Here is a 26,732-nt window from a genome sequence, read left to right on the forward strand (position 1 = left end):
TCAAGGGCCAGGCCCCTGGCGCAGCTCCTCCCCGTGTGCCCGGTCAGCCCGGGCTGGGTGTGCAGCACTCAGCAGAGGTGGAACTTGCCCTGAGTCGGGAGCTGTCTGGCCCCAGAGCTGCGTGCCTGGGGGGACTCACAGGAGTAGTTCTCTGTTGGCACTGGGCTGGGGTTGGGACTGGGAGACAGGGAGAGGCTGGGGGGTCCAGGACCATCGGGAGCGGCTGGCCCCCCGGCTGGCTGGAAGGGGCGGGGGCAGAGAGGTAGCCTGGCTCTCTGCAGGTCCTCCTGGGGTCTGTGTGCCCGCAGCTGAGTGCAGGTGGGCTGGCAGCTGGCCTGGAGCTGCGGGGCCGCTGGGGAGCTGCTCAGCCTGCTGGGAGACAGGGCCAGAGGCTGCGCACTCAGAATCCTTAGATCCTGGGGGCCATCCTCCCCCAGGCCAGGGGGCCTGTGTGGCCCAGAACTCTGCTGGCCTGTCTGTGGGCTGCCCGGGAAAAGGGCCCGGGAGGGACAGGCAGGTCTGCTGGTGGCACACGGGCTGGAGGGAGGCCAGAGGCCTGGGCTCATGGCCTGGAAGGGGAAGGGAGGGAAGATGCTTGCCACTGGCTGTCCTGGTGCCACTGGGGCTGGGGGCTCTCGGGACGAAGAATGAGGCCTGTGGCCAGGACACCCCTGGCCTCTTCTCGGCATTGCCACTGGGGAACTGAACCTTCCGCTTGTGGCCAACAAGTGCCAGGTCTGGGCCAGAGGAGAGTTCAGCAAATCCAGAGCTGGTCAGCAGGCACTGGTAAGCAGGGCTCCTGGACACTGGTGTCTCTCGGGGGTCCACAGAGACATCAGCCGACCCTCCCGGCTCCTGGCGGCTTGCTATTGGTCCAGGTATCTTGCCAGCCTCCACAGGTTCAGCTGGTGCTTTCATGCCGCCCACTGTCCCATCTTGCTCTGAGGCACCTGGGGCCTGGTGATCGTCTTCTTTCCTCCTCCTGGGAGATGCTGCCCTGAGATAGGATGGCTGGCTGGGAGGCGGAGTCTCAGGACACAGAGGGTCACAATCGGAAGCCAAGGAGCCTGGCTGCCTGTGGGGATAAAAGCACCCAGCGGGCCAGCGTTCAACTCCAGAGCAGGTGGCAAGCTGGGGTCCTCCCGGGCTGAGGCTGGGGCCGAGGGCAGAGCGGGGGCCTTCTGTGTTCTGGTTGTGCTGAAGACAGCTGGCCATTCTGGGTCCCTGTGAGAGGCCCGTTCTTGGCTCTGCGGCCCGTGCTCAGGGCTGGCCAGAGGAACAGGTTAGAGGCTGCTCCATTTATTAACTTCACACAGGAGGCTGTGCCCTTTGGTGTTTAGAGAAAGCAGCACAGGTCCTGGCTGTCCAACCTGAGCCCAGGGAGGCTGCCCGGGGTGGAGACTTGGGGTGGGAGGTGAAGCCACAGCTCCTTGGTGGGCAGCAGAGGGAAGCTGGGGCTCAGAGGGCCCTGGGATTCTGCTGAATCCCCTGCAATCCTTTCTGGGGGTAAACGTCTAGAGAAGCAGCAAGATCCTCCTCTTCACCCACCTGGGAAGGACCCAGGAATCCCCCTCCCCACTTCTAGAAGGCCAGAAAGGCCCATGACCAGGCACATGGCGGGAAACAGCAGCTGAACTGCTCCTCCTGTGCCCCCAACTGTGGCGATGCCCGGGCGTTGAAAAGGGAGCCACACTCTGATCAGGGCCCATCCTGATCTGATGAGCGGAAGCCACAAATGGAGGTCTTCCCCCACCCCAACCCCCCCGAAACCAACAGGACAGGAGATGGCGGGAAAGAAAGGGAAGGAAGGAGTAAGAAAGGGAAGGGACGCCATAGCCTGGTCCCTGCTGCCGCCAACCTGAGGGTCCTTCCCACCTCAGGTGGTCGTGCCCGCCACCCGCAGCAGGGCGGCACGGTGGCGCTCACCCGGGGAGGCTGGCCTGGAAGGGGATGTCCGCAAAGCTGTGGCCCAGCTGGGCGATGATCCGATCCACTTCGGCGTACGGGCGGGCTTCCAGGGCAAAGCCCTGGTGCTGGGGGCTCTGAAGATGCTGCCCAGGGTGAGAGGAGGCAGGGGCATTAGACCAGACCAGGGCGGGAGACAAGCGGAGCAGGCGGGAGAGACCGGGCGGGGCAGGCGGCCTCAGGACAGGCTGGGAGCTGCTGTGTGTGGTGGGGAAGGAGCTCACCCCGCGCAGCTCCTCGAAGGCCTCTTGGCAGCACTCGCAGTACCCCTTCTTCCTCCTGGGCACCGTGCAGGCGGCCGATCGCCGGCTTGGCTCCTGGTCCCTGGCTTCTCTGGCGAGGGGACAGGGTGGGGGAAAGCGGTCACTGCTGGGGCCCTCAGAGCAGGAACTGCTGCTCCGGGGCCTGGAGCCCAGACCAGGGCAGGGATGGACCAAAATGGCCAGAGCCGGGCAGGCACAGGCTGGCCTGCCTACACTTGGCCTCAGGAGAGGCAGCAAGGAAGGCGAGGCCTCCCTGTGAGTACCCTTTCTTAGCTCTGTCCTGTCCCTGCCCACACATCTCAAACCACAGGTGAGGACGGCTGATGAGTGGCAGCAAGAATCCCTGAGGACATTCCAGCTCTGCACACGCACCCAAACCCATGTTCGTTTGACCCGCACAGCTGCACCTTCACTGAGGACTTTCACATCTTTCTTGAACCTGACCTCTCCTCTGAATTTAGTCCTGTATTTTTTTTTAATTGAAGTATAGTTCATTTGCAACGTTGTGTTAGTTTCTGCTATGTAGCAAAGTGATTCAGTTTATATATATATGTGTGTGTATTTTTTCTTTTTCATACCCTTTTCCATTATGGTTTATTATAGGATAGTGAATATAGTTGCCTGTGCTATACAGTAGGACCTTCTTGTCTATCTATTTTATATACAGTAGTTTGTATCTGTTAATCCCAAACTCCTAAATTATCCCTCCTCCACCCCCTTTCCCCTTTGGTAACCATAAGTCTGTTTTCTATGTCTGTGAGTCTGTTTCTATTTTGTAAATAAATTCATTTGTATTATTTTTTAGACTCAACATATAAGCGCTGTCATATGGTATTTGTCTTTCTCTACCTGATTTACTTCACTTGTATGATAGTCTCTAGGTCCACCTATGTTGCTGCAAAGGGCATTATTTCAGTGTCTTTTATGGCTGAGCAGTATTCCGCTGTGTGTGTGTGTGTGTGTGTGTGTGTGTGTGTGTGTGTGCACATATCTTCTTTAGCCATTCATCTGTCCGTGGCCATTTAGGCTGCTTCCATGTCTTGGGACTGATGGATCATATGGCATCAAAACTAAAGCTCTATTTTTAGTTTTTTAAGGAAACTCCATACTGTTCTCCATAGTGGCTGCGCCAATTTACATTCCCACCAACAGTGCAGGAGGGCTCCCTTCCCTCCACACCCTCTCCAGCATTTATTATTTGTAGTCAGTCCTGCATTTTTAACAGCCTGTAGGGCATTGGTGTTTGGCTGTCCCAGCAAACTCAACGGGTCCAAAATATTCCCCAAGGACTTTCCAAGTATGACACAAAACCCAGGAAACAGAAAAAAGCTGAAAAATTCAACTACATGCAATTTTTAAAAATATATGCATGGCAGAAAACATAAACAAAGTTAAAACACAAACCATAAACTGGGGAGGACATTTATAACTAATAACATAGCAAAGGGCTCATTTCCCTGAAACACAAAGGGCTCCTTACAAATCAGTAAGTGATCAATAACTGAACAGAAAAGTGGGCAAAGGATATGAAAAAGGTTTACACAAAAAGAAATTCAAATGATCAAACACAGGAAAACACACTTAAGCTCATTCATAAAAAGAAAAAAAATTAAAATTACAATTACACTGAGATACGGTTTTTAATCTATAAGATTGGCCGAAGTCAACAGGTCTGACGGCTCACAGTATTAGCCAAGGGGATGGGGAAACGGGCTCTGGTCCAGTGCGGGTGACAGCGTACCCTGGCATCACCTCCATGAAAAGCAATTTGGCCGCATTTCTCAAAATTACAAATGTAAGCACCCTTTGACCTGGCATTTCCACTTTTAGGAATTTATCCTGCAAATATACTTGAACAGTCACAAATTTACTCTGAACAAGACTACTCACTGCAGCACTGTTTATGATAGCCAAAGACTGGAAATCATCTACGTGTCTGTTAAATAAAATACGGTAAATCCATACCATGGGATACCCTGCAGCCATTAAAGGGAATGAAGATGCTTTTTAGGTACTAATAGAAATTAATCTAAGATATGTTAAGTGGAAAAGCAAGATCCAGCACAGGGAAGAATATTGTGAGAAGAGGGAACAAAGGATACACAATGTACTTCTGTCCATAAACTCTCTCTGGAGAGAGACTCACAGTCTGGAGATTGGGGGATGGGTGTAGAATGTAGGTTTTTCACTTTAAACCCTTTGTAACTCTTGAATTTTGAACCAAAATATAACAATTTTAAAATTAAAAAAAAATTTAACATTTCCTCCCACAGGTTTTCTATGCACACCCCCAAAACGCTGGGCTACCCCCTCTCTGTTCCTCACATCTGGTCACCAAAGCTTCACTGCTTCACTGTCTTCCCTTTGCAACCTGTCGGCTCCTCTGCCATCCCCAGGCCATCCCAGGCCGAGCACCCCGCCCAGGCCCAGCCCGGGCGGCCTCATGACTTCCTCTCTGCTGTCCCTTGCACATTCTGGGAAAGGGATGAGGGGCACCTGGACTTCACCCCAGCCTGTTCTTGCCTTCCTCTGCTTTCCATCTACTGCCACATTCCCTTTCTGTTTTTCTTACCATTAGCACTGTTTCCTGATCACGTGGCCCTTTTCTGCTGGTGGAAGCCACAGGTCCTCCTTGGCCCTGGGGACCCTCGGGCTGAACATCTGCCTTCTATTCTCCTGGTCTGTAAACTAACCCTGTGGCCCACAAGTTAGAAAGGGGCTGAGAAGGTGTTCAGGCCATCACCCGAACCACCTTCCTTCTGTGATTTGGTCAGTGAAGGTTCAAACTCTCACCCATCTGCAGAGTAGGAATACCGACCAGCATACAAGCCACTCTGGACCACATGGTGTGGCAGGTCCCCCAGATCCCCTGCCCCCATGTTTAGCCCAAAAGGCCTCGAACTTTGATGTGCACTGAAATCACATGGGGAGCCCACGAACATGCAGGTTTGGGGGCTCTATCACCAGAGACTGTGATTCTATGAGTGTGGAGTCCAGGACCCTGCATTTTTAAAGGGACCCCAGGGGACTCTGATGAAGGTGGTCTATAATTCGAGTTTCAGAAAACAGCCTCTTGCCCTCTGGACACAAGTCAAATTCTTCAGTATGGATGGAAAGCACCAAATAAAATGAACACTCCTGGCGTCTCTCTTCTCTGGGCTAAGTTCCCGGAATAGACCTCGCCTAAGGAGCTAACACATGGCCATTCCCAAACCTGACCAGCAGGCCCAACGGGGAGGACTTTGGCCTGGAACCAGCTCTTGGTACTCAGGAACCAGAAAGACCCACCTGGTATGCTGCGAGATGCCCGGAGTCGTCGGGGCCTCAAAGGGACTTGCGTCTTTGGGTCCCAGAAAAGAAATTTCGGGAAAGGATTTAAACTGATGGTGGAAAGGACGAAACTTCCTGAAACACAGAAAACTTCCACTTTGACTACAGTGGGGAAGTGGAAAGGGTGAGGAAGGGGGGCTGGCCCAACTCCCGAGAATTCCACTCTCACCTGCCCAACTTTTAAATTCTAGAACAATGCTCTCATCTGCCTTACTAGGTGAGATTAATATTTTAAATTAACACTCTTCCTGTCTACTTTCCAAGACTGTTTACACTTACTGCCTCCCCTGAATCCTGTAACTTCTGAGCTGAGCGGGACAACGGTGTTACCCTGTTTTACACAAGAGGAAACAAAGCCCAAAAGGTTTTGTGACTTGCCCAAGGGCTCACGACCTGTAAGTGGCCAGGTCCAGATGGGAGGCCACGTCTCCCAAATCCTGATCTAGTTCCTCCCATCTTTCCATTTTGTTTCTCGATCTTCACGTGACCTCTGAGGACTCTAGCCTGGCAGAATCTAAATGCAAGGATGTTTAACCCAGAGCAGTGATCTTCCTGTTCCATGAAGAGGAACATCTCTGCTCTGGGCTGGTCCTTTGTACTATCTGAGGGGTGGTGCTCTGGAAGGAAGAGAGGCACAGTGAAGGTTCTGGATAGTCAGACCTATACTGAGTGATTTGGGGGGTTTGCTTCAAGTTGCTCACGTTCAGGAGACTTTCAGAGCCAGATCTGGCGATCTGTGGATGCTCAGCAAACCCTGGGCACACCGTGTTGGGTTGCAGTGGCCGGTGCTCCAGAGGAGAGCAGGCCCTGGGTTGCTGGGTGGCACAGTAAGAGCCCCGCGGCCTCAGGAGTGAATTAACAAATGAGTCTTGTTGGGGACTTCCCTGGTGGTCCAGTGGTTAAGACTCGGCGCTTCCACTGCAGGGGTCTCGGGTTCAAACCCTGGTCGGGGAATTAAGATCCCGCAAGCCGTGCGGCACAGCCAAAAAAAAGTCTTCTTGGACCCTGAAGGAGACGGAGGCGCCCTTCACAGCCCTGGTACCCGCCTTTCGCCTCCTCCATGTTTCTTTGTTCCTGCTTAGGAGCCTGGAAAGTTGAGTTTGGTGTGGCTATGCTGGGCTTTGAAGACCGCCTGCTTTAGAACCACATGTAAAAAAGGATCGTGAGAAAGCTCAACTCCACTTGGATCTTGCCTACGATGCCAGGGGCACACAAACCCATGTACCCTGCTCCGGTTACCAGTGACACGGCCTGTGCATGCCGTGTGCAGAGATACTGAGGCCCTGGCGGTGTCTCAGCCACTGCGTTGGAGTCATGACTACTTGACTTAGCTGGTTGTGAAGGGGCTGAGTGTGAAGGACGTGCCTCCCGGCCCACTGGCACAGCAGACGAGGGGGCCTCCTTCCACCCCTGTGTTCTGTCTACTGGCCTTCGAGCTGCCAGAGCCAGCTCTGTACTGTGTGCCGGTGCCATCTGGAGGGTGGGCAGGCAGGCCAGTCTCCTGGGCCTGGGTCTCTAGCTGGCCCACCTGAGCTGAGGGACACAGAGAATTCTGGTGCAGGAGGTGCTGCTGGGTACATGTGGGCTTTTTCTCTTTTAAAAAAACTTTTTGGGTTAATTCTAGATTCTCACAGACTCCTGATCTAGTTTCTACGGAAGAGTCAGTGGTAACCCAGGTGGCTAACAGCTCATCAGGTTATCATCAATGTGACCTTCCTGCTCTAGGTAAGAAGGGGCCCTCGTGGGGGCAGACAGGGCAGAGTGGAGAGGGCGCCCGGCTGGATGTGGATTCTAGCTTTGGGCTAAGATTCATTAGGAAAGTGGCCGTGTTCATGTCCCTTAATTTCTCTGACCTCAGTTTCCCCACTGGGAAGAGAATGGAGTCTCCTCATGCCGGTTTTACCCAGGGCTGTCACGAGATAACATGTACCAGGAAAGGGTTTTACGCAGCCAGACAGAAAGGCTTCATCAAGTACAAGGTGGTCTGACAAGGGAACCCCAATATCACCCCAGAGATCTTCACTTCATCCAAGACTGTACTCGCACTAATACCAGCAACGATTCGGTATTAAGTGTCAGTGTACATGTGGGGGGGAAACGAGGAGCAAAACCGAGCCTGGGTGGGACACCATGGACTCGAAAAAGCAGAGCATTAAAAGGAGGGAATTCACACACAGGATCATTAACCTCTGACTTACGACCAAGAGGAGTGCCGGCTGGGCACGGGGCCCCCTGAGAGGCACCGTGTGCGACTTTTCCATGACAGAGGGGACAAAGGGACTTCCGGGGAAGACAAAAGTGCAGGGCTGAGGGGCTCCATGTCCCCGTGGCAGCTTGGGGCCCCCGAGTACCTCTCCTCCATTGCGTCTGGTGGCCCACTCACCTGCTCTCATCTTCGACTTTGAGGAATGGTGCCTTCAGTCTGGCCACTGGAAGGAAGAGTGTGCCCGTTAGCCATCTGTCTGCTCCGGTGTGGGCCCTGAGCTCTACACGCAGGAAATACGCAGGGAGGTGAGGCTCTGCCACAGCCTCAAGGGCTCTCGGAGCTGGAACGCTCGCCGCCCCGAGGTGCGCCTTTCCACTTGCAGAGCGAGGCACCCACTCTTACTTCCTCCAGCCTCTACCTGGGAGAGAGGCAGCAACTCTTGCGGGGAGAGGCTGCAGGGTGCCCGGGGTCCTAGGTGTGCCCGCCCTCAGCCTCCTGGGCGTGGGTGCTGGAGGCTGTCAACCTCGACCGTCGGAAACTTGGCTGCGTGGGAGAAACCCAGCCCCGGTTGGTTTCTGCTAAAAGCCTCAGCTCCTTCCCAGACCTTTACCAAGGGGCCTGAGAACAGCTCCTAGACAGAATTCTCCACGAGAATCCTGGGTTTTTTTTAGGGGAGGAGCAGTGAGGAAGGGAGCGAAAGAGTGTTTCAAGGTCCTGGCAGAAGGACAGGAAAAAAATATCAAAAGTGAAATCTGGTTCCTGAAAAAACAGGGCAAAGGGGTGCTGAGAAGACAGATTTGGAGTCAATTAATCAAGAGATTCATCCCCTACTAGCTGCCTATCTGCACAGTTTACAGACTCTCTTAGGCATTATAAACTACTTCCACGCTCCCACAATGACCAGAAGTCCTGTCAAAGGGGAAGCCAAGGCACTGGAAGCCTGGGCAGAACCAAATCCCCAAAGAGGCTGGCCCCTCTCAGCTCCCAGACCCGCTCCAGGCCACCAGTGCCCAAACAGAAGCAGCCTTTCTCCTTGAGTAGCAGCAGATCCCATTAATTACTTTTTGGGGCGACTTCTCGTCTTTCTAATTAACTGAGCCAGTGATTAAAATCAAGTCCCCTACAGATTTCCTTGGATTTCACATGTGAGAGGTGCCAAGTGACTTTTCTTAGCTCCTGTTTGTGCACGAATAAATGCCACTTAAAGAGCATCTCTGGGAGGAACATCCAGGGGGAGAAACTCTCCTGCTGTCCAAGGAGAGCCGGCCTACCATTCTGCCTGTCTGTCAGTTTCAGGGAGTCTGGCATTTCTGCAAGTGGTAGGCAGCTGTCAAAGTGCCCACCCCAAACTGCTCCTGAATCAGAAGGAAAAGGATGCTGAACTGCGATCAGTGACCAGGAACAGCCAGAGGATGCAGGAGCCAGAGCGACCGCCTGAGGTCTTGGCTGTAAAGAGAAGGCCCGGCCCAGCAGCCCGGGACTCGCTCATGGAGGCCTCTCTCCCACCACTCTCCTCTCCGAAGCTCAGGCCCTGGAAACACGATGGGGCCATACAACCTGGACTTGCTTCCTGCCACAGAAAAGCGAGCAGATGCTGCCACAGAGGGAGTCGTGGGGAAGCATTTAGGGAGGGAGGGATGGCAATTAAATGAGGAGGAGCTATCACACTGACCTTTCCGTGTTCTTGACTCTGCTGGACATGTTCCCTAAATGGAAAGGGAAAATAGGTTAAGGATGTGAGGCAGCCGGCGTTGGGGGGGGGGGGGGGTCGAGGAACTGGGCCCAGTAAGCCGAGTTGCCACCAGTCTGCCCCACTTAGCTTCCTGCCCATGGCTGGACTGTGAGCTGGAGCAGACCTCAGCAACACGGCTCCCTCCACCTCCCCAGGGACTTGAAGTGTGGTGAACTCTGTGCGTGAATCTCAACGGCAGCTGACTTTGTACAGGGAATGCAGGGCAGAGCAAAGAGCAAGGGCTAGGGGGCCGATGTGCAGAGTTCCCACTTAACTCTTTGGATGTGGCACAGATGAAATTCCAGCAGGTAACAGACCTGACGCAGAGTATGTGCTTGCTAACGGCAGCCTGTATTTTCTAGGCATGGCTGCCATTTCAGGGCAGCTGATAGGAAAAGGGTGAAGACAACGCCTCTTGCTTACGGTGCCCTATCTCGCATACCCTGACTGTGTTTGTCAAAACCAACTTTTAGGGGACTTCTGTGGTTGCACAGTGGTTAGGAATCCGCCTGCCGATGCAGGGGACACAGGTTTGAGTCCTGGTCCGGGAAGATCCCACATGCTGAGGAGCAGCTAAGCCCGTGCGCCACAACTACTGAGCCTGTGCTCTAGAGCCCACGAGCCACAACTACTGAGCCTGTGCGCCACAACTACTGAGCTTGTGCTCTAGAGCCCGCAAGTCACAACTACTGAGCCCATGTGCCACAACTACTGAAGCCCGTGCGCCTAGAGCCCGTGCTCCACAACGAGAGAAGCCACTGCGATGAGAAGCCTGTGCACCACCACGAAGAGTAGCCCCCGCTTGTTGCAACTAGAGAAAGCCCGCATGCAGCAACGAAGGCCCATGCAGCCAAAAATAAATAAATAAAACAAACAAAGAAAACAACAAACCAACTTTTAGGCGAAGTTCAAACAAAGCTAATATTAAAAACCAAATGGAACAAATTTTTAAAAATCAGTTAAAGAGTTGGGAGGGTGCGGATAGGATGAGAGATCCAACGGCTCCATGACTGTGTGCGCCTCTGGGCCCGAGGAGGTTCCAGATTCTCCTCCAGGCCGCACTGCCGGGGCAAACACAGCCCGAAGAAGCCTTCCAGCTGCCCTCACCTATCAGCAGATTGTACCCAGAACTTGCTCCGAAAGAGTCCCAAGTAACTACAAAAGAGATTATTAAGCGAACAAAGTAAAAATACTATGTATTCGCGTAAAAGGGGGGAATTTTGATGTATCTGCTTGTAGATGCTTGGAGTCCTGGAAGGACATTTGAGAAACTGTTCACATTGTGGGCCTCAGGGAGGGAGCTCGGCGGCTGGGGAGCAGGGGTTGGAGGGGAACGAGACTTTCATTGTATACTTTTCCCAGATGCGAGCAATGTACATCTACTTAGCAGCGGCAGCAAGACCCTAAAGATGCCCAAACCAGAGGGGCTGGGGCGAGGGCTGTCGAGGCTGAGCGCGCCATCTGGTGTGGATGTGGTTCTGCTCCTGGGTATCAGGCCCTGGATGGACCTGTGGGGCTTAATTTTTCCTCGGATGCAGGCTGGGTGAATACCCCGTGGCTTTAAATCAGCCCGGCTCTCTTGATGTGATACACATCAATTTCTAACTCCAGCAAAGGAAGGAAAAGCCAAACAAGGATTTGGAATACGGCAGCTACTTCCCACACCAGCACCCCACTGCCGCCACCCGTGCAATCTGTAGGCTCATTCCTGGGCCAAGAGCCATCCTCGGAAGGGCAGGCTGGCCAGCAGGCCACGAGGGTTTGTGTTTTATCCAGGCCAGGACTACCCGCAGGCAGTCCACAGCCCAGGCTGCAACGAATGCCTCAGTGTAGCACGGGGGATGCGCAGGTAGCACAGGCAGGAGAGAAGACAGGGCAACGCAGGGCTGTGAGCACCAGGGATGAGCTGACCGAGAGGCCTCTCGGTCAAGGCCAGAAGGAGGTGGCTGGAGTGGGTCCTGGGTTTACCAGCGTTGTCACAGACTTTACTGTTGCCCTTCAGTTCAGGGGAATGACCTACCTCTGGCTTCTTTGGCCCTTGCTTCTTCACACATGGCGCATCAAGAGACAGCTGCTGCACATGCATCATCATTTCTGTGGAGGAAACAGAGGGCTGCAGCCGAAGGCTTCCTCTCCTCATTTCCCCAGCACAGCCCCGTCTTGGGGCTGGGGGACTAAACTTCTCACCGGCCTGGCTTGCTGGATCACACCAGCCTTGCCTGCCACCTTCTGGCTACGTGTCATCTCTGCACCTGCTGATAATAAAAGAGAGGGCTGGGTCCTCTATCCCCGGAAAAGTACCTAAGCTGGCTTCACGCTCCTTTGGAGCACTGAATACAAGTCTTGAACAGGAGGTGCCTTATGACCCCTAAAGAGCTTTAAGGTACTACTGAAAAGCGGCTTCTGTGGGGGAGACCAAGCCATGGCAGTTACTCAGATGCACCCTTAGGTGGCAGACCCAGCAGGGGCTACACATGCTGCAGCTTCTCTAATACACGGAAGGCAGGAAATTAGATCAAGTCAGAAATGGCTGGTTTTCCAGCGGCGATGGAACCCCCCAGCATCCCAGACCAGGATCTTCCCCAGCACAGTTCCCTACCACCCGCACCCCCCCACCAACCACAGATCTAGGGCTGGATCTGGACCATCCCCCTTCAGTGGGTCAGAGAAAAAACCCCAGAAGCAAAGTGCAGCTGGGTGTGAGGGCTGGCTGCAGATTCAAGACAGCTATTCTCATGTAAATTTATTATAACCTGCAAACAGGTGGTTGTAGTGTGAGGCAACCCTAGAGGAAAGAAAGAACATGAAATTTAGTTGAGCCAAAATAGGTGGGAATGTGAGCCACACTATTCACTCCTGGTGAGACTATGGATAATTTACTTAATCCATTCTCTGAGGCTCAATTTCCTCATCTGTACAATGGGCAGAAGACTGCGGTGAGGATTAAATTAGGCGATTCCTAGCACAGCGGAAATACCTGATAAGGGGTCATGGATATTAGGATTTGTTTCTTATTTATAAAACAGGATCTTCACAGCAGCTGAGGAGGGCTGTGCCTGGGTTAAACAAAGCAGCCTCCCCAGCGCCCGCGCTCTGCTACTGCTGGTGCTGCTCCCCACGCCACCCCCCCCATCGTAGCAGAGCAGCACAGTAAGTAACTGAGTACATCTGGCTTCAACTAGTACACGGCTCTGGTCCCTATCACAGCCGAGGTTCCCAGACAAAGTCGGCAACCCTCCCCTCCGCAGGCCCCGGGCAGGAAGGGTACCATCCACATGGAGAATCCGCACCCCCCAGGAGCGGGCGTTGCTCAGGAGGCTGCTGCTGCGCCCGCCACCGCCTCCGCCGCCGCTGCCCTGGAAAGACAAGCCAAGTCAGGCAGGAGCGTGAGATCCCCCAAGGCCTGACCACCAGGGGACAGGCTGGCCTGGCTTCTGGGAGCCCCGGGTCATCCATGTGCGGGGTTGTCGTGTGGGGCGGGGTGGACAGGGGCGAGAGCACAGGGCCTGGACAGTTGATCCCAACCCCCGGGGAAGAGCCTCTCCTCCGCACGGGCTGGCCACATCGGGAGGGCACGGACTGCTGATCTGCCTATAGGCTCTGCTCCGGCCACCTTGGGACCAGAAGGACACAATAAACAGTCACCATCATCGAGCAGGAAACTACGCTGGCTGCCCGAGTCCGGCGACACCACCCTCCCGCATCACAGCCACAGCCAAGGCGCCCACTGACGGCACCTGAACTCCTCCTCCTGCCACTTCACTGTAATGGCCCTGGATTCTCACAAAAAGGATAAACAGCTACTTGTGAAAGTCTGACACGTGCCACAGCGTTTCTCCCAAGCTCTCTTGGGAGGCCCTGGAGTTGGAAAGATCATGGAGTCAAACCCTGGCTCTACCACCTCCACCCTGGGTGACTCTGGGCAGATTACTTAGCTTCTCTGAGCCCCACTTCCTCGTTTGTAAGGAGAAAATCTCGACAGTTCTACACGTCTGCCCGGGTGTGCCTTTTGTGTTAGTGCTTCAGAAGAACCTCCAGAGGCAAGGCTGACTCCGTCCCTGTGCCAGAGACACCGGCCTCCAGCCCGTCCCCCTAGCTCACCTGGTTCCTGATGGCCTTCTGCAGGAGCTCCTTCCCTCTGCTCAGAGGCACCTGGCGGAAGAGAGGAGCAATGGGGGCAGCTGTGGAGACCACCTGTGCACAAACAGATGTTTCCACGGGGGCTGGCAAGGACGTCTGGGAGTCACATCCCTCGGAAAGCTGGGAGCAGTGACAGCTGAGGAGTGGCAGAAGTGAGAGCCCGGAGAACCTTTCAGAGGTAAAGGTAAAGCCACACTCAAGTTCAGGTCACCCACAGGGAGCTGCAGCCCAGGCAGCTTGGAGCCTGGTGAAGGGCATTCTGAATTCACCCAAGATCAAGCGTTACAAATGTCCTGAGACCTCTCTTGAAGAGCCCGCACTCCCCAGCAGACAAGCTTCGGCCAATCCAACAAGGCCTCTCTGGTTTACAGAGGATGCTCCTACTGCTTCTGAACCTCAGACTCTGAAGTCCCAGAAAAAGTGAACGTGTATCACAGAAGGGAGGGCGTGGGGATAGCATGTCGCTGAGGTGTGTAGATCCAGAGCTATGATAAGACAGTTTCAGCCCCTGAATTCAAATATGAGATTAAAATAAACCAGATGAAACTAAAACCAGAAACTGCCGAAGCGGGCTCACCGAGGCCTACTTCCTTCGTTTATCAGACACACACTTCCTTCCCCATGAGGTTCTTACCGAGTCCACAGCTTTCTGTGCGGGGCTGGCATGGCTGCCTTTTGGGTTGGCTACGGACAGTGTTTCCACTGTGACCTCGCTGGGGCTGGGGCAGCCTCTGTGACTTGTCCCGCTGCTCTCGGCCTTCGCCTCCCTGCGGCTGGACACGATGTAACTTACTTCTTTGCTCAGAAACCCCTCAATTACCTGAAACCAGATCACAGAGGTGGCTAAAACCCAAAAGGCCGAAGTAGAATCATCAATATCGAGAGGTAGGGGAAGGAAATCTTGGCTGCCAGAAGTTCTAGAATCAATGTCTTTAAATAGAGCAAATGCAGTTCGGTGCCAGGCCCCCAAGAAGACATCATCCTGAAATACAACAGGATATGACACAGGTTCTTGTCTCCAGAACTGCAGCTCCTCCTGCCCCAGCAGCAGAAGCCCGGAGGCTCTGAGTATTTGACTAGTTTGAGTCTGCATGGAGTGAGAGCACACTGAAGTGATCGGAGAAGATTAGAACTTGGCTAAGCCATGATTTTGCTGTGAAGATACACTGGGACATCCACACGCTGCATCGGTAATCTTGACCACCCTACCAAAAGCCTGAAACAAAAATGGGTTTTGGCTACGACTCAGCTGCCTAAATATCTGCTCATCCTACCTGTGAGCCCGTCACGGCACTGACAGGGTCTGACTCATCTTGCATCCCAAGAACCCAACACAGTGCCGGAAACGCAATGACAAAACTCATGTCTGTGGGAAGAAGAAAAGACGGAAATAAGCAGTAGTGAGCTGGCAAATGCTTAATGACCAGCTCTCCGGGTGAAAAAACCCGCTTTGTAGCATCTGCCGATTTCTGTGGGGTAAAACACTACTGTGGCTTATTTCAAGCTAGCCAGATGACATCAGTGAATGTGGAACTGGAAAGAGATGGTAACAATTGGTTCCCGTGAGCCAGCAGCTGCCAGCTCCAGCACACCTGTGCAAGTAAGGATGGATGATCTCTCTGAAGTGTGACTGGATGAGAAACCTGACACTTAGGTTTAAAAAAAAAAGTTTAGGTTCCTCAAAAAGTTAGACATGGATTACCACATGACCCGGCAATTCTGCTCCGAGGTACACACCCAACAGAATTGAAAACAGGGACTCGAATGGATGCTTGTTCACCGATGTTCACTGCAGCATTATTCATAATAGCTAAAAAGCAGAAACAACCCGAGTGTCCATCAATGGATGAATAGATAAGCAAAATGTGGTCTATCCATACAATGGAGCATTATTCAGCCATGAGAAAGAAGTGAAGCTCTGATCTATTCTACAACATGGGTGAACCTTGAAAACTTTACGCTAAAGCGTAATAAGCCAGACACAAAAGGACAAACATCAGTGATTCCACTGATATGAGGTATCTAGAATGGGCAAATTCAGAAACATAATGTAGATTCGCATTACGGGGGCTGGGGGAGGTGAAATGGGAAGTGACTGCTTAGAGGTTACAGAGTTTCTGTTTGGGGTGAAAAAAGTTTTGGAAACAGATAGTGATGGTTATACAACAGGATGAATGTAATTAATGCCAATGAACTTAAAAGAATGAATTTATAAATGGTTAAAAAGGCATATTTCATGTCATATACATTTTATCACAATTTAAAAAAATCTTTAAAGCTATGGCTTGAAGGAGTGTGCCTATCTTCTGTAATATGGCAAAAAGATAGATGATTTCAGGGCCACACGTTCCTCCCATCCCAACAAACCCACTCCTTTGACTTTGCTGCTCCTCCCATCAGGAGATGGAACCCATTTGTCCACTCCCTTGAATTGGACTCCTTTTGACCAACAGAATGTGATGAAAGTAATACGTGTGAGTTCTATAGCCTAGGCCTCAAGAGACCTTATAGCTTCTCCCTTCATCTTCTGGGAAAGCTGCCCTAAGACCACCTTGTAGATTAGCTGGTCTAGCTCGCTGTATGTACATATGATGGTGTATATACCTATGACGTATGTAAGACACTTCTCCTACAATGTATGAGAAGTCCCAGAGAGGCAGCCAGCACCCACAGCCAGCTGTGTGGGGGAGGTCATCTTGGGTCCTTCCAGCCCAGCTGACCCTGCAGCCAAACGCAGCTGCAGGTGTGAGCCCTTATGAAACCAGCAGAGAAAGCACTCAGCCAGTACACAGAACAGTGAGAAACAACAAATTGTTTTAAGCCCAAGTTCTGGGGTGGTTTTTTACACAGCAAAGGCTAAATGAAAGAACAGACTGAAAGTTCAACATGTAATTTTGGGCTGGTTGGGGTGTATAATCCTCATTCTGTCCATCCCCATTGCTGAGTTTCTATATCCCTGAGTTTCCATTCGTTTGATGGCAAAGAGCCTCTGCATTCTGATCCTGTTCATGCAATTTCCCCAGTTACCTGCCTCTTTTGGGCCAAGTGTTACCATCCTATTTTCTAAACACAGAAATACCCCTGTCAACCCCTTACTAAAAGTACTGTATGATGTGCTCTAGAAAATATTGTAATGGACTCAGATACAGCAAATGCTTTTACCCCGAAGTTGTTCACCACAATACTATTTATAAGAGCTAAAATTTAGAAATAATCTAAATGCCCATACGTTAACTGCTAAATAAATTCATAATCTACTCAAAACGATATTATATACTCATTACAAAGAATGTCCATGAGGGGTAAGAATGATAGGCAAGTGCTAATGCTTTAAGGTTATGGGCAAAAAGTTGGTAATCAAAAATGTATTCATGATCATAGCTACACAGAAAATAAGCATTAAATAAAATAAAGTAGATGAGTGGTTATACAGGGTTGGGAGTGTTGAGGGAAATGGGGAGTGACTGATGATAGGTATGGGTCCTTTTTTGGGGGGGGCTGATGAAAATGTTCTAGAATTGACTGTGTAATCACACAATTTGCACATCTCTGTGAATATACTAAGAACCATTGAACTGTATATTTTAAATGGGTGAATTGTATGGTATGTGAATTATATCTCAATAAAGCCACGAGAGAGAGAGAGAGAGAGAGAGAGAGAGAGAGAGAGAGAGAGAGAGAGAGAGAGCGAGCGCGCACGCCCACAAGGGGAAGGGGAGGGGAGGGGAGGGGAGGGGAGGGGAGGGGAGGGAAGGGGAGGGGAGGGGAGGGGAGGGAAGGGGAGGGGAGGGGAGGGGAGGGGAGGGGAGGGAAGGGAAAGAAGAAAAGAATCCACAAGAAAATAAATGTATCACAATGATGGTTGTTACTTGAACAGTTCCATGTTCTCCAAAGTCTCTAGAATGAACAGATATTACTTTTCCAATTAGGGAACAAATTTAACTTTATTTTAAAAAAATGGTTTATACTTAAATTGCTTTGGAAAATGTAGTGATAGCCCTGAAAATACCTGGAGGTCACAGATATAATCCCTCTCCAGCTCCTGCCCTACAACGCGCAAAGGCACATGGTACCACAGGAGGGAAGCAGGTTACATACCCCACCCAGCCGCTGGATGGCCCCCGTCAAAAACTGTAGGTTCTTGCCAGCGGGCAGATCCAAGTAAAAGGACTTTCCAGAAAAGGGCTGCCTCCCAGCATCCGGTGAGCTCTTCGGGCATTTTCCCAGACAACTGGAAACTCCTAGCTGAGCCCCTAGAAAACAACAACAAAGGGGAGCAAAGTGAGAAGCCTGAGGTAAGAGAGGGTCCTGCAGGTCAATCAGCCCTCGCAAACAGCCCCTGCATGGCACCTGGCCAGGCCTCGGGCACCCGTCCACCAGGGTGGACGTGAGACTTGTGTTCCTGTCCTCGGGAAGCCCAGATGCGGAGAAACCCAACCCTCATACATGGATGGTGGGAATGTAAAATGGTGCAGCCACTTTAGAAAACAGTGTGGCAGCTTCTCAAAAGGTTAAGTATAGACTTAACATGAAACCCAGCAATTCCACTCCTAGGCATACCCCCAGGAGAAATGAAAACATACTTCCAAATAAAACTTGTGCAAGAATGTTCACAGCAGCATTATTCATTTTGGCCCCAAAGTGGAAACAATTCAAATGTAAATAAAATGGTAAGCGAAATGTGGTCTATCCATACGATGGAATATTATTTGGCAATAAAAACAAATGAACTGCGGACACAGGCTACAGCAACAGGCTACAGTTCTGAACCTCAGAAATATGCTGAGTGAGAAAAGCCTGACACAAAAGACCACATACTGTAAATTACATTTTTATGAAATGTTCAGAAAAGGAAAATATAGAGAGACAGAAATTAGACTAGTGGCTGCTTAGGGCTGGGGGTGGGGATGAGGAGTGTTTGCAAACTGGCATGAGGTTCTTTCTGGGGTGATGGAAATATTCTGCAATTAGATTGTTGTGTTAACTGCACAACTCTGTAAATTACCTAAAAAGCATTGCAAGTGTACATTTGCAACACATGAATTTTACAGTATGTAAATTATAACTCAATAAAGCTAAAAAAACCCCACCTCAATGAACATACCTTTGAGAATTGTGCATTTCATTGTATACACATTTTACATTAAAAGGAAAAAATCTACAAACAAATATGGAATTCTGGTCAATGAAATGCATGCTGAATTATTATAATGTCTACAAATTACCTGAAGTGTATCAAAATAAGATGGACAGATATGTGATAAAACAAATGTATTAAAATGTCAGTCATAGGGAATTCCCAGTGGTTAGGACTCGGTGCTTTCACTGCCAGGGCCCAGGTTCATTCCCGGGTCAGGGAACTAAGATCCCAAAACCCGCGTGATGCGGCCAAAAAACAACAAAACACAAAAACCCAAAACACACACACACACACACACACACACACACACACAAAACAAATAAAATGTCAACGGTAAAATCTAAGTGGTGTGTCTGTGCTCACTGTTACTTTCGACTTTGTTGCAGGTTTGAAAACTTTCACAACAAAATGTTAACATTTGAAGAGATAAAAAGGATTCAGCAGAAAGTGGCAAATACTGAAGGTAAGCACAGAAGTTCTAATATACAGATAATCAGAGTCTCTGAAGACAAAAACTAAAAGAAACAGAAACACCCAGAATACTAAAAACTCTAAAAACTTTCCTCAAATAAAAATGCATATTTGAAACTAACATATTGAAAGAGCATGACACATACTTCAAAAAATTGACCCAGAATAGCTGATACCAAGATATAGTTAGCAGAACTGCTGGACTTTAAATGAGGGGTTTGGACCTGATTTTATTGTTTAAAAATATTTATTTATTTATTTGGCTGCGCTGGGTCTTAGTTGCGGCACGCGGGATCTTCATTGCCGTGTGCGAGATCTTTTAGTCGAGGCATGCGGGATCTAGTTCCCTGGCCAGGGATCGAACCCGAGCGCCCTGCATTGGGAGCGCACAGTCTTAGCCACTGGACCACCAGGGAAGTCCCATGGACCTGGTATTTTTTAAAATCTTCTAAAACTCTTTGACTCCATGAATTCCTGAATTTTTCCTATCTACCAGCCAGCCAGACTTTTGATTGGACCCCCTCAGTTAAACCCTGCTTGCCCTGATGAGATACTGTTTTTCTTTCTCTGAGTTCCACATTACTGATTGTCTGTCCTCTTAGTATTTTCAGCTTCATATTCTTGTTTACTCACTCCTTCAGGTCCACCTCTGATCTCCCCAGTAGACTGGGAACTATTTTGGGAAGAGTCCTCTGACTTACACATCATTATCATTCCCATAATGCTTAAACCAGATCCTGCTCTCCCATCCTCAGCTGGCACCTGACCCTCAAGCACTTACCTTCTGGTCCCATAAACCACCCTTTTCCTGAAAGTCCTAGGTATATAGAGACAGGAAATACTGGAAAGTCAGCTTGGTATTTTACAGAAAAGGTCTTTGTTCTGAGTCCTGCCTCACCCTCTTACTAGCTGTGTAACCCTGGGTAAGTCACAATAATCTCACTTAGTGTCTATGAAACCCTATTTCCTCACTTCTGAAATAGTGATAATGATAACACCCACCCTCATTGAGGAGCTATTCAAAACAGGCACCAACCATTCAGAATGGAGACTGGCCAGAAACACCTGATACAGCCATACCAGGAGTATGCGCTGAATGTCAGCCAGGGGAATTATTATAACTGTAGCCATTTTGGTTCCCTCCCCAAGGCCACCTTCTCCAGAAGGCTTTCTTTTCCTTTGCTTTTTTAAAAAATAATTTATTTATTTATTAATTTATGGCTGCATTGGGTCTTTGTTGCTGCGCGGGGGCTTTCTCTAGCTGTGGCGAGCGGGGCTACTCTCCACTGCGGTGGCCTCTCTTTTTGCGAAGCACGGGCTCTAGGCACGCGGGCTTCAGTAGTTGTGGTTCGCGGGCTCTAGAGCACAGGCTCTGTAGTTGTGGCGCACGGGCTTAGTTGCTCCACGGCATGTGGGATCTTCCCAGACCAGGGCTCGAACCCGTGTCCCCTGCACTGGCAGGCAGGTTCTTAACCACTGTGCCACCAGGGAAGTCCCTCTTTTTCTTTTTATTGAGGTATAACTGACATACAACATTATATTAGTTCCAGGTGATATAACATAAGGATTCAATATTTGTATAGAAGGCTTTCTCAGAATAAGCCCTTTTGACTTTCACACAAGGCCTGTGACTTTCTCCACAGGACCTAATCCTAGGGAAGCCACTGAAGAGGGAATTAGGTGGATGCCAGAGTCAGAAACGGAGGGCTGGGTGAACAGCAAGCCTAGAGCGGAATGCCAGGACTCGCAGGAGGGTGAGACTGGAGAATGCCTTCTAGTTGTGCTCAGTGGGTCACTGCCAGTGCCAGATAAGCAGCCCAGCACCAACCAGACACAGTAGGGTAACATCAGGGCAGTGGTGGAGCCTACCTTGGGGTGAATATGCTTTTGTGTGTGTGTGTGTGTGTGTGTGTGTGTGTGTGTGTGTATGTGTGAAAGAGAAACAGTTAACAAGAGGTCAAGATGGCACGAATGAGCCACCCTCCCTTGCCCCATCCATTTGGTTAGTTTGGTAATTACAACTCAAGGGAACAGTTCTTGCAAATGAGTAACAAAGCAACGTGTGTGTACTGGGGAGCTCAGAATGCTGCTGCAAAGGCGGGGGGTGACTGAGCCCACACTGGAACCAGGGGCTCCCCACCTTGGGGTGGTTTTCCTCTTCTATCCAACCCCCAAGCCCTAAACTCAAAGGAGGGGCATAACATGAGAACCTAAGCTTTTGCATCTTCTTCCAGGAGCACATTACCAATCAGAGTGGCTAACAGTCTCAAGAGAACATTAGCTTCTAAGAAAATATGAGGCAACTGAAGAAAGCAAGTACTATAAAAGATGCTTTCTCTGGTATAGGCTGTCTTTCTCTCATAAGTAATGGACCAGACAGGAAAAAGAATTTTAAAGCATAATAAATATCCTCAAGATGGCAAGGAGCATATTAGAAACATAAAATAGGAACAGCAGGTAAAGAAAAGCAGTAAGTGGAGACAATGGACGTAAAAAATATAATAGTTAAAAAAACCCTCAAATATTAAAAAAAAAATCCAATTTAAAAATGGGCAATGAACAGACATTTCTCCAAAGATATACAAATGGCCAATAAGCACATGAAAAGATGCACAAAGTCATTAGCCATTAGGAAAATGCAAATTGAAACCACAAAGAGATACCACTTTATACCCACTAGGATGGCTTTAACAAAAAAAGACAGATAATAACAAGTGTTGGTGAGAACATAGAGAAACTGGAACCCTCATTCTTTGCTGATGGGAATGTAAAATGGTGCAGCCAATTGGAAAAGTCTGTCAGTTCCTCAAAAGGTTACACAGAGAGTTACCATATGACCGAGCAATATGACTCTTAGGTGTACACTCATGGAAAAAAATATATGTCCACACGATAACCTGGAAACAAATGTCTACAGCAGTATTATTCATAATAGCCAGAAAGTGGAAACTCATGTCCATCAACTGTTGAATGGATAAAATGTGGTAATCCACACAACAGAATAATATTCAACAATAAAAAGGAATGTTGTATGTCAATCGTACCTCAATAAAAATTTTTAATTAAATAAAGGAATGGGGCTTCCCTGGTGGCACAGTGGTTGAGAGTCCGCCTGCCGATGCAGAGGACACGGGTTCGTGCCCCGGTCCAGGAAGATCCCACATGCCGCGGAGCGGCTGGGCCCGTGAGCCATGGCCGCTGAGCCTGCGCGTCCGGAGCCTGTGCTCCGCAACGGGAGAGACCACAACAGTGAGAGGCCCGCGTACCGCAAAAAAAAAACACAAAAAAACCATCATCAAACATTAGCTCACACTCCAACATTAAAAAACACACAAAGAAAACAAACCATCATGGATAAGAATCAGCAGAAATTAAAGACAGCAAGATTGGATCCCCAAGAGCTTCAAACAGAATGATCAGACATAGACTATAAAATAAGTATTTAAATTATTAAATACTTTAATTTTATTAAAATAAGTATTTACAATGCTGGGGGAAAATAAACGTCAACTTTGAATTTTACATCTGATTAAATAAAGAATGAGGGTAAACTAAACACATTTTAAACAAAAGCCCAAACAGTTTATCATCAACCAATTATTACTAAAGGACTTCTAAAAGGTATACTTTGGAAAGAAGGAAACTGAACCCAGAAGGAAGGACTGAAATGTCCCCAAACTGGTAAAAATATGTATAAATCTAAACAATCACTGACTGTGTAAAACAATCATAATGACGACTAATTCGGAAGTAAAAAGGAGAGACAATAATAACAACAGTATTGTTGCTAGATAGCAATCATGCTAGATGGGGTGGGGGTGGTTCAGAGCACATGGGGCCTAGGCCCTTGCAGTCAGTGTTCAGGAGGAGGGTGGAAATACTGGTAACATCAGACTTGGCCACAGCACAGTGGAAGCTAAAAGATGAAATGTGTCTTCAAAACTCAGAGAAAACTATTTCCAACCTAGAACTCTTTATGTGGCGTAAAGAATTGTCATACCTACAAGGTCTCAAAAAATTTACTTGTCACATACCCTTTCTCAGGAAGCTATACTAGAAGATGTACTCGCCCAAAATGAGGATGTAAACAAAGAGAGGAAAATATGGAATTTAGAACACAGGGAACCCTACAGAGGAAAGCGGCAAAGGGAATTCCACAGAATGATGAAGGGATATCCTAGGATGGAATCAGTGCAACAGGCCTAGTGCACAGCTGGACCAGACTGTAGTACTAAGACAAACGGTCTCAGGAGGTGTGTCCCCCACAAAGAAGAAACTGATTCTCTCATGAGCTTGAAAGTATGGAGAGAAGGTTTATATTTTTGGTTTATATTTGGTTTATATTTAGACATGAATTCGTGATCCACACACAGAAAACAAAGCTTACTTTGGTTTGCTATATGGCTCAGCTAATATCATCATCATGTAAATACAAAAATGACAACAAAAATTCCTACATATATATTGGGGGAATGGGAGGAGAGGAGGGAAATGTGTATGTGTTTATGTGTGATGTAGAGGAGAGGGGGCCAGAAAAATCTCTTTATCCTCTATATCAGAAAGTCAATAGATATAATTTAAAATTGAAAACAACAAAAGCAGTATGAGCACGCTATTTAGAAATAAGAAGGTAAATACTAGAAGAAATAGCTAAAAGAGCATAAATGGTTGTACCCTAGGGAGTGGGAATCAGGAGTTACGAAAGGAGGAGCAACTCCCACTCTTGTGTGTGTGTGTGTGTGTGTGTGTGTCTGTGTGTGTGTGTGTGTGTGTGTGTGAGACATACCTTGGCCTTTTAAACTGTGCAAGCATAGGGACTTCCCTGGTGGTGCAGTGCTTAAGAATCCGCCTGCCAATGCAGGGGACATGGGTTCAAGCCCTGGTCCGGGAAGATCCCACATGCTGCGGAGCAACTAAGCCCGTGTGCCACAACTATTGAGCCTGCACTCCAGAGCCCGCGAGTCACAACTACTGACCCTGTGAGCCTGTGCACCTAGTGCCTGTGCTCCGCAACAAGAGAAGCCACTGCAATGAGAAGCCCTCGCACCGCAATGAAGGGTAGCCCCCGCTCGCCCCAACTAGAGAAAGCCTGCGTGCAGCAACAAAGACCCAACACAGCCAAAAATAAATAATAAATAAATTAAAAAAAATAAACTGTGTAAGCATAAAACTGTAATTTTTGTTTTCATTTCTCATAATTTTATTTTTATGAAAACTAAAACCCTCCAAAAGTCACACATGGTTATGGTATAGTGAATTTTAAGAACAAATATAAAGAGGATAATCTAAAATCTTCTACAGAGAAAAGCAGGTCACAAACTAAGTAACAAGAACCAGATTGACATCAATTTTCAACAGCACCTGCTTTTTGCAAGAAGAAACCACCGTCATTTTTCAATGTGTTGAAGGAAAAAAAACTTTGACTCAAGAATTTTAACACAAGGGTGAAATAAACATGTTCTCAGGCATACAAGCCTCAGAAAGTTTATCACGTAAAGCCCCCTTTTGAAAACACTCTTGGAGAAAGTTCATCAGCAAAAAGAGAAATAGATCCAGAAGAAAGCAACAGACATGGGAAGGGAGAGTAAATAATTTAGTGAGGTGTATCACTGTTTGAAAGGCAACAAACAAATGGCATATCTGTAACAATCCAGGACTCAAACTAGATGATGCTAAGAGGGGAGAAGGCAGTACCTAGGGAAGTGACTACATGCTAGAATACTTATCTAATTGGGTGGGGCCGTTTATCGATAACTTTAAGAGTTTTATGGTAAAAATAACCATGGATACGGGTTTTATAAGTTAATAATTAGCAAGTCTTCTAATCTTATTCATAATATCTGACTGAAAGCTCTTGTTTGACCTTTATCATTAATTCCTAAATGATCCATGACATCCCTCAACACATACTCTACTCCCCCACTCCCCCTCCGCCACACAAAGTAATTAGAAAACCTTAAGAGAACTAACATTTCTCGGCCTTTTCTTCCCAAGAGACTCTGGGGCGGGAGTTGCAACTGTGACCTCGCATCCCTAGGTTTGACCTGTTACCCACCTAGGTCCGGAGCCCGGAGCCTACTCTCAGCCATTGAACTCTCCAGTTCAAGGCAATCGTCGCCTGAAAAAGAAGGACAAAACAGCAGCTGAACCACCTTCACTAGCCTTCGACCTTCCATCATCCCCTCCTCCCGCCTCCCAAACCCCGCACAATTCCCATCGAGGGTCCCAGGAACCCCAAGACTCAACTCCATCCCAACCCATGTCCCCTCTCCACTCCCGCGCCTCCTTCTAGGTTCTTATCCCTCAGCCCCCTTTCATACTCTGCTCCCTCAACTCCCGTGGCCTCTTCGCCACCCCTTGTCTTACATTTCAATTCCCGTGCCTCTCTCCAGGCTCTTGTCCCCCCCAGTCCCTCTGCCCCCTTTAGACCTCTATCCCTTCTATTCCTGTGACCCCTTCCCGGTCCCTCTACTCTCCCCAGCTCCCGGACCTATCTGCTCCCCAATTCCTGTGCCCACTTCCCAACCCCGCACCCTTCTTTAACTCTTAGGACCCCTTTCCGCCTTGCTTCTCACCCCTGCTTCCCCTTCCCGGCATCCGTACCCTTTCCCGGCTCCCTCCTCAAATTATCGGCTCTTTCTCGGCCTCCGTACTCCTTTAAGGCCGCCGTATCACATTCGCGGGTTCCATGAGCTTTCAGCCTCCCGTGCACCGGCTGTTCCTTTGCAACTATAACATCATTCTCTAGGTGCCCTGGGCCGCGGCTTCGGTTTAAATTTCCTGTCGTCTCCGCCTCTAAAACTACGTAAGAGCTGCGAGACTGCCCTACGGGGGCCCTGGGAGGACAATATTAACTCAGCAAACCTTTTCCCCCCCTTCCCCTTCGTTTTCCGCTCTGTTTTCTATTTCTGTCTCTTCATGTCTCGGCTTTTCATAGGCTGGAGATATTTTGAGGCTTAATAGCCAGCAAGCTGGAGACTAGCAGTAGCATCTTAGTGATTCTTCACACTAAGCTAGTTTGAAATTCCTAGGAGTTCAATAATAACTAACAAAATAAGCCTAAAGCTTATAGTTTACATAAAGATTTCACGTACACACAATTTCATCTTCACACCTTTTGTCTCCCTTTTTCCACTTATCCAACCCCCCCAAAAAATTCTCAAAAGTGGTGTCTCCATTCCTCACTTCCCTTCTTTTCTTCAACTCACCCAATTAGAGTTTGATCCTCACCCCTCCACTTATCAACTGTGACTTGCATTTTCCCCAATCCTATCTGACTTACAGAACATTGAAACAGCCTACTCCCTCCTTCTTGAAACACTTTCTTCTTTTTGCTTCCATTTCTACCCATTTTCATCTTACCTCAATGGCTCCTCCTCAACCTCCTTTGCTGGATCCAAAGCCACTTCCATTTAAAAATGTTGGCATAGGCCAAGGCTTTAGCCCTTAACCCTCAGCCCTCTTCTCTTCCCTATTAACACTTTC

At 49.1% G+C, this 26,732-nt stretch overlaps 1 protein-coding gene across 1 annotated transcript; it reads right to left on the reverse strand.

Annotated features, from left to right (window-relative positions):
* On the reverse strand, window positions 1-25,336 carry DBF4B (DBF4B-CDC7 kinase regulatory subunit; the record flags this gene model as incomplete). Its single annotated transcript, XM_082680078.1, has 12 exons — window positions 1-1,075; window positions 1,927-2,051; window positions 2,190-2,298; window positions 5,517-5,648; window positions 7,942-7,987; window positions 9,437-9,470; window positions 11,517-11,590; window positions 12,765-12,852; window positions 13,598-13,648; window positions 14,271-14,456; window positions 17,735-17,889; window positions 25,303-25,336. 12 exons carry the CDS (start codon window positions 25,334-25,336, stop codon window positions 136-138), a joined length of 1,974 nt encoding a protein of 657 aa, XP_082536204.1. The 3' UTR covers window positions 1-135.
* Window positions 25,337-26,732: the final 1,396 nt, after the last annotated feature.

Source organism: Grampus griseus (assembly GCF_964374135.1).
Source record: "Grampus griseus genome assembly, chromosome: 20".
NCBI lineage: Eukaryota > Metazoa > Chordata > Mammalia > Artiodactyla > Delphinidae > Grampus > Grampus griseus.